The sequence below is a fragment of the Filicampus tigris genome, chromosome 21 (assembly GCF_054856515.1).
Source record: "Filicampus tigris isolate MCC_2025a chromosome 21, RoL_Ftig_1.0, whole genome shotgun sequence".
NCBI lineage: Eukaryota > Metazoa > Chordata > Actinopteri > Syngnathiformes > Syngnathidae > Filicampus > Filicampus tigris.
Genome location: NC_141237.1, coordinates 13,699,281 through 13,727,243, shown reverse-complemented (window position 1 = coordinate 13,727,243; position 27,963 = coordinate 13,699,281). Strand labels below are relative to the sequence as shown.

General features: G+C 41.6%; 1 protein-coding gene and 1 long non-coding RNA gene across 3 annotated transcripts in view; both read right to left on the bottom strand.

Annotated features, from left to right (window-relative positions):
* Positions 1-113: 113 nt before the first annotated feature.
* LOC147127706 (uncharacterized) lies at positions 114-4,143 on the bottom strand. Its single transcript, XR_015084284.1, has 4 exons — positions 3,995-4,143; positions 2,225-2,378; positions 1,699-1,845; positions 114-1,610 (listed from the first exon to the last, which is right to left on the bottom strand). It is a non-coding gene; the product is annotated as an uncharacterized LOC147127706 (long non-coding RNA).
* A 3,130-nt stretch (positions 4,144-7,273) lies between these two features.
* vipr1b (vasoactive intestinal peptide receptor 1b) overlaps positions 7,274-27,963 on the bottom strand; it is a 68,582-nt gene continuing 47,892 nt past the window's right edge. For both annotated transcript variants that reach the window (XM_086020912.1, XM_086020914.1), the window contains 9 exons: positions 27,827-27,924; positions 23,484-23,616; positions 21,068-21,221; positions 20,910-20,970; positions 20,768-20,840; positions 15,255-15,346; positions 12,737-12,866; positions 12,014-12,055; positions 7,274-9,633 (listed from right to left, as the gene is read on the bottom strand). In XM_086020912.1, the coding sequence (XP_085877038.1) occupies positions 9,442-9,633; positions 12,014-12,055; positions 12,737-12,866; positions 15,255-15,346; positions 20,768-20,840; positions 20,910-20,970; positions 21,068-21,221; positions 23,484-23,616; positions 27,827-27,924 (975 nt within the window). In that variant the 3' untranslated portion in view covers positions 7,274-9,441. The remainder of the gene's footprint in view (positions 9,634-12,013; positions 12,056-12,736; positions 12,867-15,254; positions 15,347-20,767; positions 20,841-20,909; positions 20,971-21,067; positions 21,222-23,483; positions 23,617-27,826; positions 27,925-27,963) is intronic.

Genomic DNA, 27,963 nt, shown 5'->3' with positions numbered 1-27,963 from the left:
TATGTGAAATGCCGCATGTGTATTAAATGTTGCTTGTATTCTTAACTCAAGAACACCATTTACTACTGTATTTTTTAAATACACTATTTAAAAATAGTATTTTTTAAATACACTATTTAAAAACGCAATTGTTCGTATACCAAACCATGTTATATTTTCCAAGACGTTATTCCACACTTATTTTACCTGGTTCCTTGGGAGTTAAGGCCCACTATATTCATATAATTTTCAAACGCTTCCTGAACTGTAGTCAACTTTAATTTTACAAGTTATTTTTGTATACAACACTGTTTCCAAGAGGTATTTCATTCTCATTTTGTTCACAAAACTAGGCTTTTTTTGTATTGTATTTAATTGTCATTTTTACAAAGTTCCTCTACCAACAATTTTTTTTATACCTATGTAGCTTTTATTGAATCAACATGCTTTTGTCACTTATATATCCACAATATCCACTCCAAAAAAATCATTAAACGCACACCCATGAGTGTCATGCTTGTCCAAAAAGTCATCGCTGCTCTTGACTTGACAAAAAAGTTCAGGATAGGTCTGGTTCAAATGCCATTTTGCTATGGACTTATGAGGACAAGAGCTTTTAGGATTAGCACATGGACAGTGCAAAGTATTTCGCTTTATGTCATAGAACACAACTACTCTCCCCAAACGACAATAGAAGGAGGCGTCACTCTCCATGACAGACACATAGAGTTTTGATGCTCCTTTGTCAAAGTTGATTTCTTCAGTAAGAGGGCATCCCTCAGACTCGGCTTTTTGTTTTCTGTTGAGACAGACCTTCTTTGTGTTTTCAGAAATCCACTTTTTTTCTACCATATCTGTCAGAACTTCTTCTTTCAGCATGGGGTGTGGTTTGGCCAAAATGGGGCAGTATGTTAATGATCTCAGATGCATGCACTCAAACCCCATTAGGCCACTTCGCCTTGAAAACTCTGATGTCCTTATGCATTTGTTTAATTCACAAACCACTTCGTGCTTATTTCCCCATGTGCATTTTTTAACATGAATGGGATTACTTGGTCCAGAAAAATTTCTTTGGACAGCAAAAATGCCATTCTGTCTGTCCACACATTGGGAAAGCAAATGATGATCAGCCGTAATGTCAACATTTGATGACAAATGACGTCTCTGAATGTGAACTTTGATGTTTTTTACATTAACAGTCAAATTACAGATTGCGCAAGTGGTTCTTTTGGGCTTTGATTTGAGTCTTTTTTCTATTCCATGAGAAACATGATCACTTTTGGGAAATGTAATGACTTTTGGGTAGAAAGAACTGTTGGCTGGTGGGTGCTGGATGTTTGCGTCTGCATGGCTGAAGTGGGGTGGCGATGGGCTTGAGGCCATGAAGATGCTTGACGAGGCTGCAGTTGGCAGGGCTGTGTCACTGGGCGACGCAGCGACGCTTGGGACAGCGGCGAGTGAGGCTGTAGTTGGCAGGGATGTGTCACTGGGCGACGCAGGGAGGCTTGGGAGAGCGGCGAGTGTGTAACTGGGCGACGCAGTGACGCTTGGGACAGTAGCGAGTGAGGCTGTAGTTGACAGGGCTGTGTCACTGGGCGACGCAGTGCCGCTTGAGGCAGCAGCGAGTGAGGCTGCAATGGGAAGTTATACATTAAAAACATGAGAAATAATATGAAATGCAAAAGTTGAAACATAAAAGCAAAACTAAAGAATACATACCCAAAGGAATTACATTTGTTGCTGCTGATTTGCATTTTTGAAGATGGGTCATAAATGCAGGTGTCCTCATTACAACCTTTGCACAGTAGCAGCAATGATAATGATAGGATTTGATACACCCACCATTACATCTGAATATCTTATGACCTGCAAACAGTGAGAAATTACATTTGAAAAGTACTTCTGCGGACATGCTATTCACGATGCATTGTTCAAAACTAACTAGGGATGGGCGAGTACCGACACCAGCCTTATTTCTCTGTATAGGGTTACAAAGGCCTTGAAATAGGAAAGGTTTTTTTTTGGAAATATCTGCCATTTGTTTAATTGTAATTTTCTCTATCAAGAGTCAGCCTACTAGTGGTATTGGTAACTTGGCATTGGTATCAGTGAGTACTAAGAGTTGAGTTATTCATAGCCAAATGTATTGAACATCCCTAAAACCAGCAAACCATTCATAAAAACAAGGAATTGTTCAATTCACAAAATCTACTTGGATTATACTGGATTTCAAACTAAAACACACCTCCATGACAAATAGCCGCCTTCTCGTGCGTTTGCATATGTGCCACAATATACGCATACTCTCCCCTTTTCATACAAATGCTGCATTTGTACTTGTTTGGACCTTCAGAAATAGGCACTGGCAAGTGCCCATCTTTGTGGATGGTTTGGTGAAGCTGGGGGCAAACAAAAACAAGACATTTTATTTTTCCACATAACTGAATTTCATAAAAATCTCAAGGAACCGACTCTTACGTTTTTGGCTCAATGCGTAAAGCAAGGGCCACGACCCATTTACGGAGATTGTCATTGCTGCCCTTTGTAGCATGACATTCCCTCTCTTTGTCCTTATTTCCTGTTAACAAGGTCTATTATTACAGATAGATGCAGTTAAGGCAACATATCCCTAACTAACTAATGTGTATTATACAGCATGCTATATTCACCTGTTGCCTACTTTTTTGTACTTGTATGCACTTATATTTTGCAATATGAATGGTGTTTTTCCTCTGGATAGTTGTGGTTTTATTGTTGACATACATACACACACACACACATATACATATATATATATATATATATATATATATATATATATATATATATATATATATATATATACATACATACACATATATACATATATATATGTAAATATATACATATATGTATATATATACATATATATACACACATATATACATATATATACATATACACACACACACACACACACATATATATATATATATATATACATATACACACACACACATACATATATATCCCAGCTATGAAATAATTGCATTGTGATCGATCGCCACCATAGCCCAGCCCTATTTTCCACCTTCATAGTTTCACGCTTAACAGTAAACAGTTTAACCTGTTATTTTTCAATTGAATTTATTTTGAAATAAAAAAGCTAGGGGAGTCAGTTTTATTTTTCACTTTTGTTAATTTATCACAAATGATTAATAAGTCACAGTTGAGTTTGTGTTTTATTTTGAACGTTAATTCTCTACTGCAAGAGTAACTGTTCTGCCTTTTGTCAGAAATATGTGAGGCCGTTATTTTCGGTCATCTGTACCCTACTGTAAAGTTGAATACTTAAAACCCCAAATATACCAACATAAATACAAACACGTGTGCTTACTGCTTATATAAAATGTCTTAACATTTGCCACCACCGAGTAAAACTGTGTTGTTTTTCATATTCCATTGTTATATTAACGCTAACGTTATTAAATTGCTACGCTGTGCTGCAACCACAACCCGATGTATTAGGCCTACTTAAAATTGCTCCAAATGCAAAACTACAATAGTGCGACATAACGCACTTGGAGCCTCAAGGGAGAAATTTTAAGGGGGAAAAATAGCATTCTCTCACAATCATTTCATTCCTTTCAGGAAACGGAAAGTTTTTCGAGGGAACGAACACAATGTTTTTGCGATGGAAAGCATTTTTTTCCATGTCGTCTTTGGGCTCCACACTGACTCAAACATATGAATAGTACTGCTATTTGACCCAGAGCCATTTGTAGCATTTTTAGAAGTGTCTTATATCTTTACATTCATTAAATAAAATACAGCGCGGTGCCGAAGGAAAGGCGACGCAGGAGGTGTATCACAGACGACTTTTCTGAACATCGTTTAGGCTAAAGAGGAAGAAGCTAACTAAACGGAAGTTGCAACCTTCATAAGACTCGCCCCCAACACATCCCTCAACCTTTAGTTCCGTGGGGTGATTATGCCAGCAAATACCACAACAGTACATTTACAATGCTCCACTTACATTCTGCTTGTAATCCGTCATTTTGTCTACTGGAAAATGTGGCTATCAGTCACAACACGACACACTAGACCACACTACGGAAGTACTTGGTCACATTTCGTCCACCCATTGGGTATAGGGGCGTGGTGTTACTAACCATGGGCGTTGGGGGCGAGAAGGGGCGTTACGTTCCGTGTTATGCTGTCTGCAGTCAGAACCCCTCTCACATGTAAGTGCCCCCCTCCCTTTCTGTGTTAAACTATTTACTTGGCGGCTTTGACAATGCGCCGTCTATTGACGTCACCTTTTTTTTAATCACGTAATTTCACATTGAAAATAGACTACTATCAACTGAAACCAAAGCACACCGGGAGTGCGTCCTCTGCTGGGCACATGTGGTACATTTGTAAGTGGAGGACGTCTTTTAACCACAACTTCAGAACCAACATCAACTCCCCCATTTTCAGAGCGCCTGAATACGCTTTTACAAGCTTCTGTGGCTCTACAACCCTCCGTTCATCCAGAATGGACGTCAAATGGCCGTTTCATAGCCGTTTCATGGCCGCCCCGACTGACTGAGGGTTGAGAGTTTGTAAGTTTCGATGTTCAATAAAGTGTTAACCACTGAAGTGTATTACCTGTATTTGTATACTGGCCTTCCGCACCTTGCAATAGCGTCTACTGCACATGCTTGAGAAAGTTCCAGGAGGCAAACTGCCCGCGGCATTGCCGCAGGATCGTGCTCGTGGATGTCGCCCGCGGGAATATACTTTTACGTTCGATATGTATGCTAACTTCCGGTTCCAAATACAAAACATGAAACGTGTATCAGGATCATATACACTACAGTAGTGATGTACAGTATATTAAAAAAATAATATAAACGTTTTTTCATGAAAGACATTAATGTTTTTTTCGTGTGGAACCTTACATTTATTTTTCTTTCACAGTTTGAAGCAAACAAATCACAAATATGCATTTACGTTTTCCACCAAGAAAGCACATTTTTAGCATGAAACAAAAAAAAAAGAAATGTCCTGGTGTTACGAAATTAACACGTTAAGAATACTCACAGTACAAACATTTGCCTGACACCATTTGCTAAGCTTAACTTAACACAATATCTAGCTTGTCAAAGATATGTACAAAGTACTTTAAAAGGAATTGCACCTTATAATGACCAATACTGGCTAGTACACAACAACAATCATCAGAAATCATAACACAATACATTATGTGTTGTGCTACGCTACATTCACCAATGTGTAAATTTTTAGACACATTCACTGATTACGGGGCACAAATAAAAGTGCCTCCAACACAAGACCATACACAAACCAGAAAAATTCTCCAACTAGGACGTTGTTTTGCTGCGCCTACTAGTAAATATGTTATCTTTGTCGTGAAGATTTGTTTTTAATATATTTTTTTGTGTTATAGCACATCTAGTGTTGGGTTTGTCGGTGCCATCTTTCCTGTTGTTTCTCTGCTGTATGGAGGTGTTTTGTCAAATTGTCATGCAAATGGCAACATCTGGCTTGAGCGTAAACCCACTATTTTCAAAGAGCGACTGACAAATCTTTTTTTTTTTTTAAATTGGACTTGGGCGCACAAACAATTCTGCCACACAAATTCTGCCTAGGAAAGAGCAAACCAGGGATTTATTGTGCTGTGCATACCTGCTAAAATGTTATTTTCAATAGTTTTTATGGTGAAGTTTTTCTTTTTAATGTCTTTTTGACTTTGATTGTGTTTAAATTGTATATTCTTGTCTGTTGTACCTGTCTTGTGTCTCCTTGTCTGCTGCGTGTGGTAGCTAATCTTTTTGACCCAAGTTTGCGTATGTGTATATGGCCTATTACATATAAAAGGATTTTTTTTTAAATGTGTGACAGACCACACACGTAAAGTTTTAAAACAAAAAATTAGGCATTTAACAGTTTTGGTCATATTGTGTGGTAGCTCCGGTAATCTCAACACAGAACACCACTCACACAAATACTCTGTTCTACCAGTCCTTGGTAGCATAGCACTTGCATGATCACAAATGCTCTCACAAACACAAAGACGAGCGTACACTTCCGGGTAGGGCTGCAAGATATTGGAAACACATGCGAGATGCGATATGGTTGTTGAATATAGTGAAATCGATATTATTCAGATATTTAACATGTTCCTAAAGAAATGACATTTTTATTATCTAATGAAGGAAAATACATTTTTTTCATGCAGCAAAATAAGCAAGCTCAATGTATTCTTAGCTAATTAATGTTAATTACCCTTGATAATGTTCAACTATTGGGTGGCGATGCACATTTAAGTTTGCGTCTGACAGGTTAAATTCAGATAAAAGCATACAATTCCATAAGAAAGTTTTTGCATATCTTTGCAATATGCATATTGCATGAGCCAATATCGCAATATTTATATTTTTTCGATATATTGTGCAGCCCTACTTCTAAATTAGATACTAGATTTGATGATTGTAGTTGAGTCTATACAAGGTCAGTTTGGTCAGAAGCTACCCATAATGTTGAAAGGGAAGTCAACCCAAACTTTTTTTTTTCCAGAACATGCAGGCCCACTCGTCTAACCACAGCATTCTGATTAATATTGTGTTTGTGGAATATGTGGAATCCACCCTAGCTCAGGGGGTGGCCATTGATGACATTGAAGTTGCTCAGGGGTCAGATAACAACCAATCATGGCTCAGCTTCAGAAAACGGGTGAGCCGTGATTGGTCGTTATCTGAGCCCTGAGCAACTTCGATGTCATCTTCAGTCGACCGAAATGACAAAATGGCCGCCCCCCGAGATGGCAAAAAGTGACTGCATTTTTCTGCTTAACTCATATTCTACAAATGCAATATTAATCAGAAATGTATTACATATTTCAACTGGTGGGCCTGCGTAGAACATATTCTGAAAAAAAAAATGTTTGGGTTGATTTCCGCTTTAATGTGAGCTTTTTTGTGCTGCTGCATAGATCTTTAGCAGAAAGCCTGTCAAGCCACTTCCTGTTTTTCTGTCTTTATCAGACACTAATGCCAAACACAAATAAACACACACACACACACACACACACATGCATAAATCACTGTTAGATATTTTCTATTTAAATATCTGAATACCGTCCTCACATTGCGTTTTTACCAAAGTAATCATTGGAATCGTATTATTTGAACTTGTACTCCTTCTTAAAAAGGTTTTAGGGTAACTTTTTTTTCATGTCCCTTGCACTTTAAGAAGCTGTTTTCATCAAAGTGGACGCTTCAGAGGTGGTGGTCTCAGTGCTGTCCCAGTAATCTTCGCAGGTTGGTAAGGTCCACCCCTGTGCCCTTTACCCACGCAGGATATCTCAGGCGGAGAAAAATTATGCAGTCAGAGACAGGGAACCTCTCACAGTAAAGATGGCACTGGAGGAGGACAGGAATGGCTGCATTTTTTTGGGGGGGGGGGAGCAGAACATCTGCTCATGGTATGGACCGATCACAAGAACCTACAATATATCCGTTCTGCCAAGAGGATAAATTCCCGTCAATACTGTTGACATTGTTTTTTTGAACAATTCACATACACTTTGTCCTATCGTCCAAAGGCCAAAAATATCAAACCTGATGCCCTGTTCCGCCAGTAACAGTTCTGAACTGATCTTGCCACCCACCTGTGTTTTAGCATCCTTTACTTTGGAAATAGAGAAAGTGGTGAAGGATGCCCAGGGAAACCAATCCGACCCTGGTGGAGGGCCCCCGAAATCTTTCTTTGTCCTCGATTGTGTCCGCTCACAGGTACTACAGTGGAGCCACTCTTTACGACTGTCAACGAGGAATCCGCACGACATTAGCCTTCTTCCTTCAGTGCTTCTGGTGGCTCCACCGTGGCGGAGTTTATGCCGTCATCTGTGTCAGCATTCACCATATGTGCCCAGAATCAAATATCCTCCAAACTTAGTTCTGGTTTGCTTCATCCACTCCCTGTACCCAAGCGCCCGTGGTCACATATTGCTCTGGGCTTTGGTGTCAGTCTCTCGGTTACCGTCTTCAGACCAACGCCCAATGTGAGCGCACCAACCAGCCGCTCGAGACTGCACTCGGTTGCATTTCTCAATCCAATCCCGCCTCACGGAGCACCCAGCTTGTGTGGGCTGAGATATGCTCATAACTCTTTACAAAGCTCTTCCTTGGGTATGTCTCTATTCCTGTGCTCGTCAGGCTACCAAGCAATGCTGTTTCAATCGCAGGAGAGTGATCTGGCGAGTCCCTTCGATGCAGTTTCACATTGACCGGTGCTCCAAAGTCTCGAGACAAGCCCGATCTGCCGTACTCCAGTTTGGTGTGGTTGGGGATGTTGGCAGCTGAGTTCCATCTCCCTGATTACTGCTACTACTTAAAACGCTCTGGGACGCCAACCTATCGCCAGATTGTCTACGTTCTACAAGAGGTTTGTAACTACCTAGCCTTTTATCGCTGAGGTCTACATTGAATATATATATATTTAGATGTCTGACTCTAGACTCTCCGACCACAGATCACTCGTTGCCATTACTGTTTTCATGAACCCGTACTGCCTGCCTACTTGAGCTGGACCGTTCGCCATCCAGCCCGAACTCCACCCCACATCTAGTTGCACTGGGCACGCAGACATTTTTGAACGTTAATCTGCCTTTCGCCATTTCTGCATTTGTGTCTATTTCTCGCCTCCACGAACTCTGACAAATTCCCAACAAGAACAAATCAAGAAATTCCCATCCAGTGCGTGCTCTGTCAGGCAGTCGAGATCTCTGTCTTATGTTGTCATTGAACTGACAAACACTGGTCTAAGGTCCACAATCACTCCCTAGTTTCAGGCGAAACAAGTCCATCATTTTCCTGCTCTGCCTGCAAGTAATGATATTCTGCCCAAGTTTAACTTTGACTGTGCTGTCATGCCAAATTTTTACTGCCCTTAAGGGCACCAATTAATTCTGCCCCACGAATTCTGCTTACCAACAAGGGGCTACTTGCTTTAACCTTCTTCATAGCAATGTTTATCTCAAGTGTGACTGAGTGCACCAGCTGGCACTCCTTGTCCTTTGTCTGATGTGTGAGGCGGTGGAACCCTCTGTCCTAAGTCACTATGAAAAAAAGCAAGCGGAATAGTGCGTATGGTTAAAAAATAAATAAATAAAAAATAATCAACCCTTTTCTGGCATTTTAAAACCAAGATGGCTAACATATTCACATTCACATTTTTCAATTGGGTTAATTTGTTCCTAGACAAATTCTGCCTAGCAACAAATGATGATGCTGACGTAGCTCATTTATTACATCCAGTCTCTTATGATAGTGATAGTGCAGTAAAGGCAGTTCTACAAAAAGAAGAATGCTTTATTCATTTAAATATAAGGTGATTAAATGCTCTTTGAATCCCTTGTCCATTCTGGCAAGGGTTTATTTCATTCCGGCCTGACTCGAGGTAGGCCATTTTGAATCATATACTGGACAGGTCGTCGTGGCAGGAGGAGGAGGCGTGGCGCGTTTTGGGGCTACACCGTGTCAACATGCTGATCTGCGTGCTGAAGTTGTTGCTGCTGCTGGATGGGTGCTGGTACTTAGTGGCGTCAGAACCCATGTAGCGCTGCAGGTGCCACCGCCGCCACTTCCTCTTGATCTCAGCCTGGACCTGCCGCACAGCAAAATGCGGACAAATTGTTCAAAAAAATCTCCCATACACTGCAATCCAAACTATCAAACAATTAACTATTAAACAATTTTTTCCCCCTCTGAGTTTCCTTAAAGCGTCATTAAATGATAGCATAATTTTTCAGTCATCAACGGAGAATTTTTTTTTTTTTTATAGTTCACTGATGCATAGAGCCCAGACGATTTTTGATTTCTTGCTTTTGGTAGATACAAGGATTACACCTGACAGCAATAATTTACAGTATATACTGTAAATGTGTGCGTGTGAATGTGAATGTGTTGCTTGATAATAATGCAATGTTTTCTCCCATTCTTAATTTTTAGTAGAATTTAAAGTATAAAATTATTCTGAAAAATTTATTAAAATGCATGTTTTCATTTTCATGATTTAATGTTAAAAAGAGGAAATATTTATTTCTACCGATATGACATTATGAACTAATATAACAAATTGTATTATCACATATTGTATTTAAGACAACATTTTAACTTTTTTGATTTAATACAAAATTCATGGAAACAATCTTAAAGCTCAAGTGTGACGTGAACTTGGCCAACCACCTTTTGAGTACTAATGGCTAAAACTATTTTAACCATACTTTTGTAAGGTTTTATGACATTACCCACCCACATTCATATTAGACCCATAGCAACGCGCTTCACAACAAAAATGCAATGTTCGGCAAACTCCAGTAATCTTTGGCGAGTGACGTCATTTAAAGAGAGCGAGTCGCCGGTCAGCCATTGTACAATTGTACTGCATTGGCGATTGTCCAGATAACCGCTCTTTGCCATTGTTATTGTGGGGTTTTTTCGGCGAAATGCCTCGGCGTTGTGTGGTGATGCACTGCTCACATTTAGGCAAACTGTTTTGTGGAGTGGCCAAGAGATAAGAATAGGGCACATAAATGGACCAGTTTCGATCTCGCAAATCGAATTAATTTCCCTCCGGCGTTACGGTTCAACTGGCTTTCAGATTAACTGGCTCACGATTCCAGGTATGACCGTTCGGGCAATGCCAGTCCAGTAATTTCGTTTTTCCTGCCTGGAGATTCGTCATGAGCAGCATCGAAACTGTTCAACTGCATGCCTGTTTAATCCTGCAATAAACACTTGAAAAAAAAGTGGATGTGTAGTTTGCAGTTTAAGTGGTGTTGCCTCAGTTTCCGTTTATGTAATTATTGCAGGGTAAATGAAGAGCGAAACAGGTGTGATTTTTATTTGTTCTTTGGCATGGAGGGGTCAACGGTGTCACGGATGTTGATATTCTTAAAAGCGTTTTTTTGTCATTTCTTTAATGTGTTGGGAGAAAGTGAGATTGTTGTCTATGAAATACTCCAAGGTTCCGGCAGTGGGGTGAGGGTGAGAGGGTGGACTTATCAAAGGAGAGGTGAAAATTTAAGGTTGGTGAGGTGAGGTATTAGGGACCTATTATGATGTCATATTTGGTACAGTTAAGTTTGAGAAAGTTACTGTGCATTCGGGAGCTAATAACAGAACTCAGTTTGAGAGAGTGGAGAGGGCCTGATGCAATTGATTTGGCAGATAAGTAGATTTGGATGTCATCGCCGTTACAGTGAATGAGGAGGTCAAGGCGATGGATAATCTGACTGAGGGGGAGGGGGTAGAGAATGAAAAGGAGAGGACCGTGTACCGAGCCCTGAGGGACGCCTTGGGACAGGGGAGCGACAGAAGAGGAGCAGTTATTGATAGAAATGAATTGTTTCCTGTGAAAAAAAAGGTGTGAGTTTAGCCATGTGAGGTCGTCATCCGTGATGCGTATAAATTCGTCGCCTTGCTGAATTGGAGATCTGACTTCAGGAAGCGGGGTGATTAAAATTCTGGTTCAGAGGCGCGAATTATGACATTGTTATGTAACTTTAACGCATCATGAGTTGGAGCACAACATACACCATGCGGTCTCATTGCCTGCCTCAAATTTAGACAGAAAATTACTCCTCTGTTGACCTGAGATTTTCCCACCTTTTTCATTCACCCCCAGTATCTATGTCTATGCACATGCTCCCTCTGAATTGATTGTATTTACATGTTTGCTGCTGGATAATTCTACTCTCTGGTCCATTTAGGAAGATCAATCCATGTTAAATGGAGAACATGTGACTTTAGACTGCGATGGTCATTAAGTCTCAGACAGATATGCTCGTCAGGCCCCGCATAATGTTTTTTTTTTTTTTTTTAATCACAGAGCAAGTAATTAGAACATAAAACATAGTCTGACATTGAAAATGAGGAGCGTATTGTTTTAAAATTCAAACTCCCTCTCATATAAATGCTACTAAGGAAGACAAATCACTGTCCTTGAACTGCCTTGTAAACATGTTTATGTGTGATGCACCCACCTCTCCGTTGAGGAAGCAGTAGAGAACGGCCACCACAAATCCCTAAAGGGATGTAAAACACATTTTTTCACAACAATTTCTTCTGGTGCATTGCGATTACTAAAGTGTAGTAAACTGTTTAAAAGTTATTTGCTCCTGAATGCAGTGGTCTTCAATGGTGAAACTTCATATCAGGAGTTATTAGAATGCTCTAAGAAACAATCTTCTTTTTGTTTTGAAAACTTTATTATTAAGAGCTAGCAAAATCGTGTAAGTGTATTTCCAGTACAAGACAGATTGTTTTACTTATAGTTATGACTATCTGTTATAATTGCATTTGTGGTTTACAGGTTAATTGTTTAAAATGAAAACTTGAAGTTTACTGTATGTTAGAGACACAATTATTTTGGCATTATTTATAGACCATAAATGCAGTAAAAAATAGGGAGCCTGTAGAATAGGCCAGGAAATTCCTCTGACGACCGCCGATAAGCAGAAGAAAATGTATTTTTTTCAATATGAAATAATAAAAAAATTGTAAATACTGTAATAGAAAATAACTATCCCATTTATATTGTTTGTTTTCCCTAAACAAAATTATATGAAATACTGTACATTAATGAAGTTCAAAGCTGTTACCTTCATTGCTTGTTTTGTACTGAATATGGAAAAGAAACCTGCTAATCGTCTTTAAAATACAATTGAAATGCAAAGCTGTGTGTCAAAAATGCTAATCAGTGTTACCTGAAATGAGCCAAGGATCAAATCAAAGACAAGCCTTAGCTCCGTCTTGACTTGCTCGGGAATGAAGGCAAACACGATAAAGTTGATTCCGAACAGAGGGATCAGGAGCAGTGTGGACTTGGCCAGCCTCCTGAAATAATCCACACCATCAAAACATTCCTCCAAAATATTCACATACATATAGTTTTCATAAATATTTATATTTAAAAGTAGAATCTGTATTGTCAAAATATATGCTAGTGAGTTACTTGGTACTTTCATCTCAACTCTGTGATAAATTGGTTGTAAGACAATTAGATCACAGAAACATTCAAATTCAAATTAATTGAAATTCAAATTTATTTATATAGCACTTTTCATACAAAAAAAATGCAACTCAAAGTGCTGTCCAGTAAAAATGTCCAAAACACAACATAAAAGGAAGACCCGCATCCCGCCCTCCCTCCGAACAAACCCGAAGACATATATCCGCCAGTATATCAGCACTCGCACATACACACACACACACACACACACACATACAAAGCACACAACCTGATAGTGTGTTAAAAAAGACATGACAAGGCACAGAGAAACCATCTGAGGAAAAGGGCACCCAAGGGGGGCTCATTCATGCTGAGGGGAATGACAGCCCACGGGCCACAGGGAGTGCCACCATCACAGAGATCCCCGGCCCGGATTAGAGAGTGTGGGAGACCCCACACCTAGTGTGGAGGCCCCCAGTCACCTGGACCTAAGGAGCCCCTGCGGTGACGCCCCCCACGGGAAGGGCAGCCACCCCCCTCCAACGCGGAGGTCCCCCCAGAGGAAACACTGGAGCTAAAAGCTAACAACAACAGAAGACAACAAAACTAAAAGACAAAACAGTAATGTAATCTAAGAACTAAAATCAGTATGATAAAATATGATGAAGTAAAAATAATACACAATAAAAAGAAAAAGATAAATTACTTAAATTATTTTTAAAAAATTCAAATAAGCTAAGGAGAGAGGTGCAAACTGGTCTCTTTGTGTATAGTGTTCAAATAAATGTCAAGAATTTCTTAATACCAGTTGCTCTTACTCTGACTTGGCACATTGATTTAAAACAATAAAAAATCTTCCTTATGGTGTTCTGATACGCTAGACGTGATTTTTTATGCTTGCTTTTATGTGCATTTGGTCAGCAGTTCGTTAAATGGTAGTCTATTGACTGCTTGGAATTGTACTGTTATTTCATGTTCTTTCATGTGTACTTTTATGTATACACGAACATTATTGTTTTGATGTGAATTGTACTCCACAAGCACCCGATCACCATTTGAAAAAAAAGAAGTCAATGTTCTTGTTTTTCTGGTTAAATAAAGGTTTTGTTTGATTGATTGATTGATTGATTCATTCATTCATTCATTCATTGTGAGGGACACTATATGAGAAGTTTTGGGACACATGGCCATTTCCAGAGATGGACACTTAACCCTTTTTTTTTTCGACAGTCCGTCCGTCATCGTCCCTCCGTCATAATTCATAAAATAATCGTCCTCCGACTCCGTCCTTTTAAAGCGCTTCCGTCCTTACAATTCACCAGTCAGCTCCCACCAACCATTATTTAACGCACATTTCCTGGCTATTTTCCTATGCACAGCCACTTAACGGCTGGGAGTATCATGAGTGGATTGATTAGTTAACAACTGTTTCACCAAGATAGCCTTTAGCTGCCAACTTCGCGCAAGTCGATCACCTGACCGTAGCCCGCCAGAGGATATCACGAGAATATTTAATATTGCTTTATAACGTAATACCCTTGTGTGCTATTGCCAAACGTTTGAGTTATAATACAGTAAGTTTTCAGTTTTTAATGCGTTAATAAAATCATTATTGCCAAATAACACAAGGTTATTTTAGGAGGAAACGAAAGACTTCCACTTCCGGGTTGTCGCCGCTGGCAGAGATTTTTACATCTGATGTCCCACACAAGGACATACTTCGCATGCGAAGGGAAAAGGTATGTACTAAATGTTAACAGTTTGTTAACAAAACAAAATTGATATCCTGGATTACACACATAATACAGGCTGGGCGTGTTTCGGCAGCCAGCGAAATGGGGTCCTGTAGCATAATCCATGGTGTTGAACCACTAGAGAGCAAACTATGCCTGAGCAACGTTACTGCAGGGGGCGCACATGAACTGTTGAGCAGTCACTTAATAAAGACGGCTCCGTGGTATTGCAGAAGAGAACAGTGGTCTTGCTTTTTAAAAGAACCCAACACAACACTTAAGTCTGTATTTGACCTGGTTAGGGACAAATAGAGGAACGGACAAAAAAACACTTCCGTCCTTCCTTAGTCCGTCCTTTTTACAAGACTTGTTGTCCTCCTCCATCCGGTACATTTTGTGGATGGACCCTTCTGTCTATGGGACAGAATGTCCATCTCTGGCCTTTTCACCTAAATGAATATTGGGGATACATAATCCTAACTGTAACCCCGATTAACTAAAATACAATTGCCCAATTACGTATGCCCATAGTCCACTCACGAGTATTGGTTTGACTCATTCCTTCCAATGTCCGGGCAGTTGATCTTCTGACGGAGTATTCGGATGATGCAAATGAAGAGAATAAAATTAATCTGTAAAAAAAAAATTCAGACATATTTGGGGTTAGGGTTATCGCCATTTCTAAAACAACCCTAAAATGGCCAATTAAAATGAATATGTTTTTGGATATAGATTGTGACACTTTTTGGGGGTGTCTACCCAGACATGTCTACTATAGTTTGTGTTTTTAAAGACATTTTCTGGGAGCAGTTTGTCATTGAAGAATGGCAAAAATGGCTGCTTCAACCTAAAATTCCTATGACATTTCGGGCACGGCTTCTTGAGACTTTTGACTCATGATAGACATGCCTACCGAATTTCAACGTCCTAAGTGAAACTGACTCCTCAGGGAGTTATTCGAATTTTGTGGTCAACTTTGCCGACATGCTCAGCTAATATACTCTGACAAAATCTTTAATTCTTCAATATGTTGCCTCATTTTACTATCTAGTATACATATTTCAAATTTAGTAGCAATCAAACAAAATTTCTATTAAGAGTTTTTGCTTGAAAGACCCTTGAAAATTGCCAACAACTAAATAGCAGACTTCCTGTGACTTCCTGTTCCTTGAGACTTTTTGGTGCTTCTACTCATGACAAGCGTTCCAAATGTCATGTTTCTTGGTGAAACTGGCACCAGGGGGGCACTGTGAGCCAATGTCTGCAATTCTACCCGAATGTAAATTTCACTTGGATCAATAGTCCTAAAAAAAATTATACTACTGACCAAAAAAGAGTCTGGAGGAAAACCGGAGAAACACAAAAGTCAAGCTGCTTAACTCACTCACTGCCATTGACAAATTTATTTGTCTTTTCACAGTACACCCATTCAATCCCAGGAACTTATTTATATTTGTATCAATTTTTTTCAAACATTAGGGTAAAAGAGGGTCTGAAAATGTTTGGCACTGAATGAGTGAAAGTCCAGTGTGAAGTTGGCACAGTCAGTAATGGTTTCGGCCTTCGGGAGCCATATCATTTGCTGCTGTGTGCCCATTTCTTTAATCAAGTCCACAGTCAATGCAGCTATCGACCAGGAAATTTTAGAGCACTTCATTCTTCCCCCTTCCCAGTGCCAACAAGCTTTTTGGGGACAATGATTTTATTTTCCGGCAGGATTTGGCACCTGCCCAACAAAGCCCAAACTACCAATACCTGGTTAAATAGCCATTTAATGGTGGAGGGAGCAGAAACCCCGAAATGCAGACCGGATCCGAACATTTCTGTTTAAAATTTCTCTTTTTGTTGGTCACATGAAATATTCCAATTTTGGGAAACACTGTATTTTTTTTTTTTGGGTCTTCCTGCCATAAACATCAAAATTGAACCAAATAAAGGCTTGTAATATTTCACTTGATGTGTGGTGAACTAATAAAACATACACGTTTCTATTTTTGATGGACATTTTCTTAGCATCCACCTATACAGAGCGTTGATATGTTGCTTATATAATACTTTGAATGCAAAGTGTAGAATCATCAAAATTATTTTCTTTGCATGCAGGCATTCGACAAAATGGCAATGGAACTAACACTGAGCAAATTATGTACTGTATGTGAATTATAAAAATAATCCCCCAAGTGCCAATTTTAAGAAAATAATCAACAGACTGATATCAGCATTGTTCAGCTCCACTTTAATGAAAGGCCTTCCATCAATTGGGCGCCCGCTTCAAATAAATACCTGCTACGCCGCAATAACAACAACAAAATCCAACGTCTATTACAATCACAAAGACCACAAAAGCAGCACAAAAGACAGACAAATAAGCTACTTTGTTAGGGTGGCAGAAATCCACTAGCGTGAGTGTCTCTACCAAAAAGCACATAGCCACTCAGTGAGAAATGCACCTTTCATCTCACGTAATAACGCAATTAAATCATATTGTGTGTAAACAAGCATTTGCATGTCGGCTCTCGGCTGATGTGCAATCAGATAACTGTTTTATATTCAGATGGCAACATAAGAAGCAGCAGGGAGAGAACAACATCTTAATATAAAAATAATGGATGTTACAGTGGGAAAGGGCACAGACAAAAGGCTCTTTATGTGAGTCTTTAAATTTGCCTGTTGTATTTGACCCACACATTTTGAAAGAAACTGTTTGATAGTTCATATTTAGTGAATCCTAAATATTTTTTTTCTGATAACCTATATAAACCATCTATTAATGCTGTCTACATGACCAGGTCATTATTTTGACATTTCAATGCAAGTTTGTTGGGACAAAAAAAAATGTCTGTGTGGGGCCATCTTCAGGTTAAACACTGTACTGCATGTGAATTTGGCTTGCTGTCCTCTGACTTGACGAGCAGGGAATCATCACGTGGGATTTGTAAGTGGCTCGGGCTCGACCACGCCTCCGTAGCGACTTGGGAGTTGGAATAGTAGCGTTTGCAAACATCTTTATATCAATTTTTCAGGTTAGTGATTTATTAGCACAGCATTTGTTTAGTTTATTTGGCATAGCTTGTCGTTTCATTAAATGCTTCATTGAAATGATTTATGCCGTAGTTTGTCACTGCTAGACCACGCCCAACCCTCTCCCCCCTCGCAAGCAGGGCCGCCTTGACCTACTCATAGGCCCCGGAGCCAGGGGCGATTTTAGGTTCAGAGCTTTGGGGGTGCTGAGCACACAGAGTGTCTGGCTGGTTCAAAAAAAGTTTTTTTCATTTCGCTTAAAGTGATTTAGGATCATTCAACACTGTTCAGGAGTGTCACATTACACTTTGTGGTTAGCAGAAACACTATTACTACGCCAAACTGATCCACTGGTAGTGGGACAACTTTAACTGTTGAGACCAGTATTTCCATCCCCTAAGTAGTGATCTTGCTGGGCAGGCTGATTCTCTCCCCGAGCTCCAACTGTCTCTCCCTGTTCTCCTTTAACAGTAAAAAATGAAATGGAAAAGCATATAAGGACAACGTAATGAGGATGTGATCCACAAGTCAGCCCATTTTCTAACCTGGCTCTTCCTGTTCTTGCACCTCATCTGTCCCTTTTCTTTATCTCCCTTCCTTTTCACTTACAACCACATGCAAAAATCTTTCAGTCATTAAGCATATTCATTCAGTCATTTAAATAAGTAATTAATAATAAAATAATAAATAAATACTCTACCTCTGTGTTATCAAACACAAGCTGTTTTATTACCAAGAAGATAAAAATTCAGTATCATAAAAATCTGTATAAATTCATAACTTTTTTAATAGTAAATGGTTTATAGATAGTCCATTAAAATGTGATGATAATGTGGTCAACTGATGAGGAGAAAATACATAATTATCAGCATACATCTTACATTTTATTCTGGATGGGATGTTTTTAACTTCAGCCACTTTTCATATTTTGCTTCTCCGTGTGTTACCTGTCTTCTCAGGGGCTCCAGGTTGCCTCTCTTCCATTTCTATCGCGCGCAAGTGACACTAGCCGAGCGAAGGAGGAGCGAGGACCGGGGCGAGAGCGGTGCTGGGAATCAAATGGACTGAACCATTTCGAGGTAGGGGAGTATTTCCGATGCTGCCTTGTTCACATTTTTGTTTTGTTTTATTTTTTCATTTTTTATCCAGCGTTTTTCATCATATTTAAGCATATCCTGTCCTTTATTAAGGAAAAGAGAGTTTTAATAATGCTATAATTTTTGAGGGTGCTTGGGTTGAATTTGGGGGAGCTTGAGCACCCCCAAAAACGGGCTGGTTCCGCCCATGCCCGGGACTATTACGAAATTTAGGCTTGCATAGTTGAACACAAAGCTGATGTATTTGCCGGGGACCATAATTAATTCTGTTGTATGAATGGCAAAAGATGGACACACAGGTTGGTTATGTTTTGTCATCCAAGTGAAGAGAAGTTGTTATGCCTGCCAATATATGCCACTGGCATAGATAGAAAAACAATAATGATTTTAATAGTAATAATAATAGTAATTAACAGTAATGCTTTGAATATAGTTTCACGTTTAACTACCAAAAAAAATTAAGCCAACGCATAACGCCAAACAAAAACCGTGAGCACAAATCCCAGAAGCGGCTCAGAGCTGATCGCTGATGCAGCTCCACTTCAACTCCTGTGTCTCACTTACAGCACACCTCACTACTGTTCTGCTGCCCTCATAGGTGTCCTCCGCTATTCCAACAAACTTATATGCCACTCCAGACTTCTACAGACCTCTTTCATGATACACTGTCATCGCATTTCTGTAGTGCATCAGTGCACCATGCCAACATTTCATTTATATTAATACAAAAACTCAAATGTGTTAAAAATTATAATTTTAATTATAAGATAGTAAAGTAAGGCTCTTGGCTATTAGAAAATCATTACAGTAAATGCTCACCTTGTTGCAATACCCTAGCTTTGCCCCCAAAGGTCATGAAAAAGAAAGCCGTACCTACTGACTGTACAGAGGGGTGGCGTCAGCAGTAGCTCAACTGCCACCACAAAATAGTGTTAAGTGTGCTGTAATTTTGAACCTTTATTATGTATTTTTATTGAGGAATGCCTTATATAAGGACACCTGGGAAGTGGTTTAAATTGGGGGGGGGGGGGGGGGGGGAGCCTACTTGGAAGCTGCACTCCGTAGGATTTTGCTCCAAAATATCTTTACAATAGCCTTTTCATTTGACCATTTATGACTAACATATCTTATAAATAGCACATTAACACAACATTAGCTGTTCACAGTGGGTATTCTTTCAAACCTCTGGAAAATCATTTTCAGAAAAAAAAAAGACAAGTGAAATTTGTACTCCAGTTCCTCCGTCAACATGTCGACTTTGGGCACGCTTGCCTTCGATGTGTATGGAAGGCCATTCATCATCATTAAAGACCAGGATAAGAAGACAAGGCTAACGGGCATTGACGCACTGAAGTCTCATATTATGGCAGCCAAGGCAGTTGCGTCAATGCTTAGAACATCATTGGGACCTAATGGACAGGATAAGATGATGGTTGACAAAGATGGAGAAGACCTACTCAAACATGTCATCAAAGATGTCTGTTTGTTTTTTCGTTTTGTAACTTTTATCTCATAATCATCTTTTTATCTGAAACCCTAAAGCCTTCAGTATACAACAAAACAAAGCAATTGACTTTGCCGTTCTAATACTTTTGGAGGGGACTGTAGTTTGGAGGTAATCAGGGGCAGAAGGAACAATGAACAATAAAAAATCTAAAAATCGATAGGATAAAAAGTGAGGATATTGTTGCCATTTCGCCATAATGGATTCTACATCTGCACAGATGAGACCATCATCTAGCACACCCCAGACACCCACAGTTTCTCAGAGGAAGATTAAAAAAAAAAGGAAAACCATGATAAGTGAAAAAAGTCTGCTCGTAAGAGTGTGCATCGGGCACGCAAAGAAACGAGTGTGTCATTTCATTTTTCGGCCGCATGTGACAGTTGCGATTAGAAACTCAAAATCCTGCAGAGTGCAACTTTAGCACCTACCAGAATTAACGCCAAAATGGGAGTTTTGATGATCCACCAGAAGACATCCGTGCTCTCTATTATATCCCAGCACCTGTTAACACAGGGAACAGTGGGTAACACTCAAAAATGTAGCGCAACACACACCTTGTGATGATCTTACCCAATATCATTATAGTAGGCTTTGGCCAGGCTCCAAGCAGTGATGAAAATGGCTGGCCCCCCTTGGAAATAACAGACGGGAATTAGCGTCGGACAAGAGAAAACACGCGTGCATGTTTGAAGGCGGTAGCATTGGCAGGGCACTGTTGACATCCTCACCCCAGCCGATGAAAATGTATGCCCAAAAGTACTTCCTCTCCGAGAAGAAGGACATAGCCAGCAAGGCGTGGAGGTAGAGGCCTTCCACCAGCAGCCAGAAGAAGCTGGCCATGATACAGTACTGGAAAAACACTATCACCGCCTTACATCCAACCTGCAGGACAACAGCACATACACACACACGTATCAGAGATTGAACCGTTTTTACTTTCTCTCTCTCTAGTAAAATAGTATAACGTGAAGGTCATCTTTATGAATGAAATACCATGACGCACATGTCCAAGGAGTTTGGAATCTGTCTGCCTGTGCCCCTCAAAATTGACCAAAATTGCATTAGACCACCTGCACCAAGACTTAGACCTGATACTAGCAGGTCTATAGTCAATTTTGTCCCACCAATTTGTTGGATCATGCATGTCAAAATACATGCCCTCGTTATGCTGGCACGCCCAGAATGTTATAGTGCATTGAGCCAAATTCCCAATGATGCAAAAATCAGGATATGTCAGTATTCCTTCATGCGCCAGCTATGAAATTAGAACCCTATGTCATATGATTTTTTTAAGGTATTTTAGTAACAGCACAGAATTAGTACAATTTTAATTTGGGGCGCTGATCTTCTCTCTCAGGTCAAACGCTCGTGCGTTGAGCTGTTCTGCTTGTGGGGATAGGAACCCACTCTCGATGTTTGGGGATGATGGTGAAACCACTCCCCTAATGACCTCGTGTCCTGGCTCCCCTTTGCCATAGCTACATTGATTATATTGTGTCCATTAACGACATTGTACCTCATCCATCTCCAGCGGTGGGAGCAACTTCCTATTGCTGATGTTTGAACACTGAGCTCGTAGTTGTTTTTTGTTCAATGTGGATGTGGGGTTCCAAAGAAACCATGCCTCACATTCCCTGCATGTATCCTCTCCCACTGGGGTTACTACCGTAGCAGCAGTCCAACTGAGCAAGCAAAGTGCTTGGTACACAAATGTGACACTCTTGAGTCTGGCGCGCAATTAATATTTTAAGTGTACTAAGTGTCACTACTGGTGATGCTACATTTATTTTATGTTCATTGTGCCACATCGTCGGCACGGTGGTCGACTGGCTAGCACGTCCCCCTCACTGCGTGGGTTTTCTGCGGGTACTCTGGTTTCCTCCCACATTCCAAAAACATGCATGGTAAGTTGATTGGACACTCTAAATTGCCCCTAGGTGTGATTGTGAGTGCGGATGTTTGTCTCTGTGTGCCCTGTGATTGGCTGGCAACCAATTCAGGGTGTCCCCCGCCTACTGCCCGAAGACAGCTGGGATAGGCTCCAGCACGCCCCGCGACCCTTGTGAGGATAAGCGGTACAGATTATGGATGGATGGATGTGCCACATCGTGCCCAGCCTGTAAACTAAACACGCTTGGAAGTGAGATGAATGAATGCGTTGAGTGTGCCAGTGAACATCTCAGGGGTTCTCAAACTTTATGGGTCCTGGGACTACTTACCAGGGAGAATTTTTCCCTCAAAATGCCTAAGGCCAATTCAACAACACCAACTACCATGTATATCCCTAAATGCCACCAGAATCTCTCTGTCTCTGTCTTTCTCTGTATCTCTCTCTCTGGAATGGACTAGCCATCGACTAGCTGGTAGATGCCTGCTTGGCCAGAGTAATTGGGGGCAGATGCAATGCGGCACATGAACCCATTTATAATTATAGACACACAAACAAATCCAATCAACAGAGGTGGGCATTCCGTCAGACTGCTCGCACACACTTTTTTTTTTTAATTGGTCATACTTCGTTCGCAGCTCTTCCGCGTGGCTAAGAATCAACACTTAGCACCGACATTCTAAAATCTGTACGGTTCAGGGAAAACCGTAATGATGGTCCCTGTAATGGCAGAAATTCTGTTTTCTACTACTACTATTGCAAGTGCATTAAATCTTTATGATGACAGAAATTGAGATATTACTTTATAATGACAAAATTGATGACAGAATTGATGACATCCCATGACAAGGATTGGCTCTCACAGTCCCGGTTCCCCTCGATTCACGGTTCTCGGTGCCCAACCCTAGTCCAGGTTGACTTCCACGCATTTAGGGTCCAGTGAGCGAAGACATGCTCTGTCACGAACAGTTCTTCCAGCATTAACGTTAAGCCAAAACAAATTTCCAGGGCAACAAAGGCATCACGCAAGAAGAAGCATATTCAAGTCATGGAGTGGCCTGGTCCATCCCCAGACCTCAACCAAATTCAAAACCTGTGGAGGGAGCTGAAGCTTCGAGTTTACAGATGACAGCTAAGAAGGTTTAAAATCAATACAGTTCATGCTCAAGAACTCCAATTGGTTTGACAATTGGCTATCATCAAGAATCAAGTACCAATACAAAATCAGATTCGAGTTCTTTCACAGTGGCGCTTACCGAGCCTGTAGAGCAGTTGTCCACCTCGCCGACCTCGTAGAGGACCACGTCCTTAATGAAGACGGAGATGGCCTTCAGGATGAAGGACACAAAGAGGTGCATGTGGATGTAGTTCCTGGTGCAGTGTAACTTCCTGCCACACAAGAACACACATTATTACTACGAAACACAAAGTAGTGCCATCTGCAGTACTAGGAAATAGTTGCATATTTCATTGACATCAAATCCAGCAAAGCCATCTGGGAAAAAAATAACGAAGCGGCTATGCTGTGAAATACCCATGTAGTCTGTATTTTGGATAAAAGTTGATGTTTTTCAGGATTTTAGTCATTTTAAAGTGTTCCTTCATACCTGAACAAATTCCATCCATCCATCCATTATCCAAAGCGCTTCTCTTCACAAGGGTCGCGGGCGTGCTGGAGCCTATCCCAGCCGACTTCGGGCAGTAGGCGGGGACACCCTGAATTGGTTGCCAGCCAATCGCAGGGCACACGCAGACGAACAAACGTTCATACTCACGATCACACCTAGGGACGATTTAGAGTGTTTAATTAACCTCCCATGCATATTTTGGGAATGTGGGAGGAAACCGGAGCAAAACCACGCAGGCACGGGGGAGAACATGCCAAGTCCATACAGGAAGGCCGAGACCCTCGACCTCGACTGTGAGGCAGACGTGCTAACCAGTCATCCACCGCCCCTGAACAAATTCCTTCTCAGGAATTCACCCAATCGCCACCATATTTGAACCGGGTATGCGACACAGAAGGGCTATGCTTAGTTGCAAAAGTTTCCATTTTTTATAATAGGGCGGCAAACCCTGGCAATAAAGTATGCCGACTGGTTGTGAAATGTGATTCCATAGTGTGTTCCAAAATAATCATGATAGGACACACAAGAATCAATAAGAACATTTACTGTGAAACACAGTAGTTTGGCCATTATCCTTTGAAGTTGGTATTTTTCAAAGATTTGGGTTATTTTAAGGGGTTTTCCGATTGACATAAAATCCAGCACTTGTGTACATCATGGCAGGACACATAAAAATCATTAAGAACCTATGCTGTCCCAGGGGTTGAACCACAACAAATTATTCTGAGGAAATTCTCCACCAAATTTGAATCAGCTTGAGAAATGTATGACTTTTCAGTACAGAGTGTGGGAAATTTTCATGATTGGCCATAGAACAGGGGTGTCCAAACTTTGGGTCAGATTTGGTGGGGTGAAAATGTGTGGCCATGGAAAATGACTTCCGGACGGCTTCGAGGAAATTCTGGTCCACCATCCGGCGTCTCAGGAGGGGGAAGCAGTGCACCATTAACACTGTTTATAGTGGAGATGAGGTGCTGCTGACCTCAACTCGGGACGTTGTGGGTCGGTGGGGAGAGTACTTCGAAGACCTCCTCAATTCCACCGACGCGCCTTCCACTGAGGAAGCAGAGCCTGGAGACTCTGAGGTGGGCTCTCCTATCTTTGGGGTTGAAGTCACCGAGGTAGTCAAAAAGCTCCTCGGTGGCAAAGCCCCGGGGGTGGATGAGATCCGCCCGGAGTTCATAAAGGCTCTGGATGTTGAGGGGCTGTCATGGTTGACACGTCTCTTCAACATCGCGTGGACATCGGGGACAGTGCCTCTGGATTGGCAGACCGGGGTGGTGGTCCCCCTTTTTAAGAAGGGGGACCGGAGGGTGTGCTCCAATTACAGAGGGATCACACTCCTCAGCCTCCCCGGCAAGGTCTATTCAGGGGTGCTGGAGAGGAGGGTCCGTCGGAAGGTCGAATCCCGGATTCAGGAGGAGCAATGTGGTTTTCGTCCTGGCCGTGGAACAGTGGACCAGCTCTACACCCTCAGCAGGGTCCTCGAGGGTGCATGGGAGTTTGCCCAACCGGTCTACATGTGTTTTGTGGACTTGGAGAAGGCGTTCGACCGTGTCCCTCGGGGAGTTCTGTGGGGGGTGCTTCGGGAGTACGGGGTACCGAGCCCCCTGATAAGGGCTGTCCAGTCCCTGTACCACCGATGCTAGAGTTTGGTCCGAATTGCCGGCAGTAAGTCGGATTCGTTTCCTGTGGGGGTTGGACTCCGCCAAGGCTGCCCTTTGTCACCTATTCTGTTCATAACCTTTATGGACAGAATTTCTAGGCGCAGCCAAGGTGTCGAGGGGGTCCGGTTTGGTGGCCTCAGTATTGCATCTCTGCTTTTTGCAGATGATGTGGTACTGTTGGCTTCTTCAAGCCGCGATCTCCAACTCTCGCTGGAGCGGTTCGCAGCCGAGTGTGAAACGGTCGGAATGAAGATCAGTACCTCCAAATCTGAGACCATGGTCCTCAGTCGGAAAAGGGTGGCGTGCCCTCTCCGGGTCGGGGATGAGATTCTGCCCCAAGTGGAGGAGTTCAAGTATCTTGGGGTCTTGTTCACGAGTGGGGGTAAGATGGAACGTGAGATCGACAGGCGGATCGGTGCAGCGTCTGCTGTGATGCGGACCCTGTATCGGTCTGTCGTGGTGAAGAAGGACCTTAGCCGAAAGGCGAAGCTCTCAATTTACCGGTCAATCTACGTTCCTACTCTCACCTATGGTCATGAGCTGTGGGTCATGACCGAAAGAACAAGATCTCGGATACAAGCGGCCGAAATGGGTTTCCTTCGCAGGGTGTCCGGGCTCTCCCTTAGAGATAGGGTGAGAAGTTCGGCCATCCGGGAGGGACTCAGAGTCGAGCCGCTGCTCCTCCGCATCGAGAGGAGCCAGTTGAGGTGGCTCGGGCATCTGATTAGGATGCCTCCTGGACGCCTCCCTGGTGAGGTGTTCCGGGCATGTCCCACCGGCAGGAGACCCCGAGGACGACCCAGAACACACTGGAGAGACTATGTCTCCCGGCTTACCTGGGAACGCCTTGGGATCCTTCCGGAAGAGCTGGAGGATGTTGCTGGGGAGAGGGAAGTCTGGGCTTCCCTGCTGAAGCTGCTGCCTCCGCGACCCGACTTCGGATAAGCGGGAGATAATGGATGGATGGATGGATGGAAAATGTGTGGGGGCCGCCATTCACCTTCCAGTTTTTTTATTGAAATTTTCACGGCTTTCGTTACCAGTCATCTTGTCGTAGTTTGCATGTTTGGTCTGGTAGTGACTCTTGATATTGAATTTCTTGAAATTAGCCACAGTCTCTTAGTGAAGTGGGCAGACATGGTTCTTTTGTATTTCAGTTTGGATAATGGATGGATGGATCACAAACAAAGTTGTGACCTGCACATTCAGTCGAGTTCTCCTGCATTCGACTCCTCCATCTCCGTTCTTCTTCTTCTTCGTCTTGACACGTGTGTCGTGTTCTTGAATTGAATAAACAAAAACTTGGGACAACTGCAAGCTTGTCGATAGCTTTTCTTTAGTCCTGCTTGAATGCTAACAAGCGCATCTACAATGCCTCACGCCAGGTCCGTGTCCAAAGATAATAAGTTACCGACAAGAATAGACGATTACATAGACGGGAAAAACTATTCTTAGTCCGATTATTTTTTCAAGTTTCCCGTCAATCATTTATCGCCTACAAAATGGGCGCCCATCATAGGCGGATAGGCGGACCAGTCCATCACATAGGCGATATGCCCAGCTTTGGTGAGATGTCCGAGTTCATAAACGCAACGCTCCATACATGGTCACAGTGACCATGAGGCAGCACATGTCCTCTCTTGCTTTTTGATGTCAACTGCTGGTTTACAAAAACTGTGTTTTGGCTTTTAATAAACGTGATTTTGCAGACTAATGCCTCCATAATCCGTAGATGCTACAATATGTTAGCATACCACAGCAGAACATGCGTGCAGCGTTCCAGCAGATGCACACGATAGCCTATATGTGCTAACTAGCTAGCTTCCAGAAATGACTGTCCCTGTCATAAATGAAATCATGTTTCCTTTTAGATGCTCGTTTATCACCGCCGTGCTGCTGTCAGGGAGAGATTTACATCGTTTTAAGTAATTTTGTGAAATCTGCTCGGACTTTTGGACTCTGTTGTTAACGCTCACTCGATGTAGCCTGGACAGTATTACCCACAGTGCTTCTTTTTACACCACGGATGACCCGGATTACCACGACTGCGCATGTGTGTTGCAGACAACCATGAGAGAGCGGCTATAGTTAACATGGTGATGTGAATCGATTCTTTACATTTTTTGCATCTATGCATATTTTAAGCAATTCATATCGATTTTTTTGCCATTTTTGCTAAATCGCTACACCTCTATTAATCAGTCATTCAGATTACAAGAGGCTCTTTAGAAAAACGTCTCCCCTGTAAGGACCCAAAATGTGTAAGAATCCCTGAACTACAATAAAATATTGGGTTTGTCATACCTGAAAATGCAGAGGATGACAATGGCAGTGGTGAGAGAGATGAGGGAGATGCTGTGGCCTATGGTGTATCCGATCTTCACTTGCCAGAAGAACTTTCCCTGCACAGAGACAAAAGTATTGGGACACAAGTCATTAGA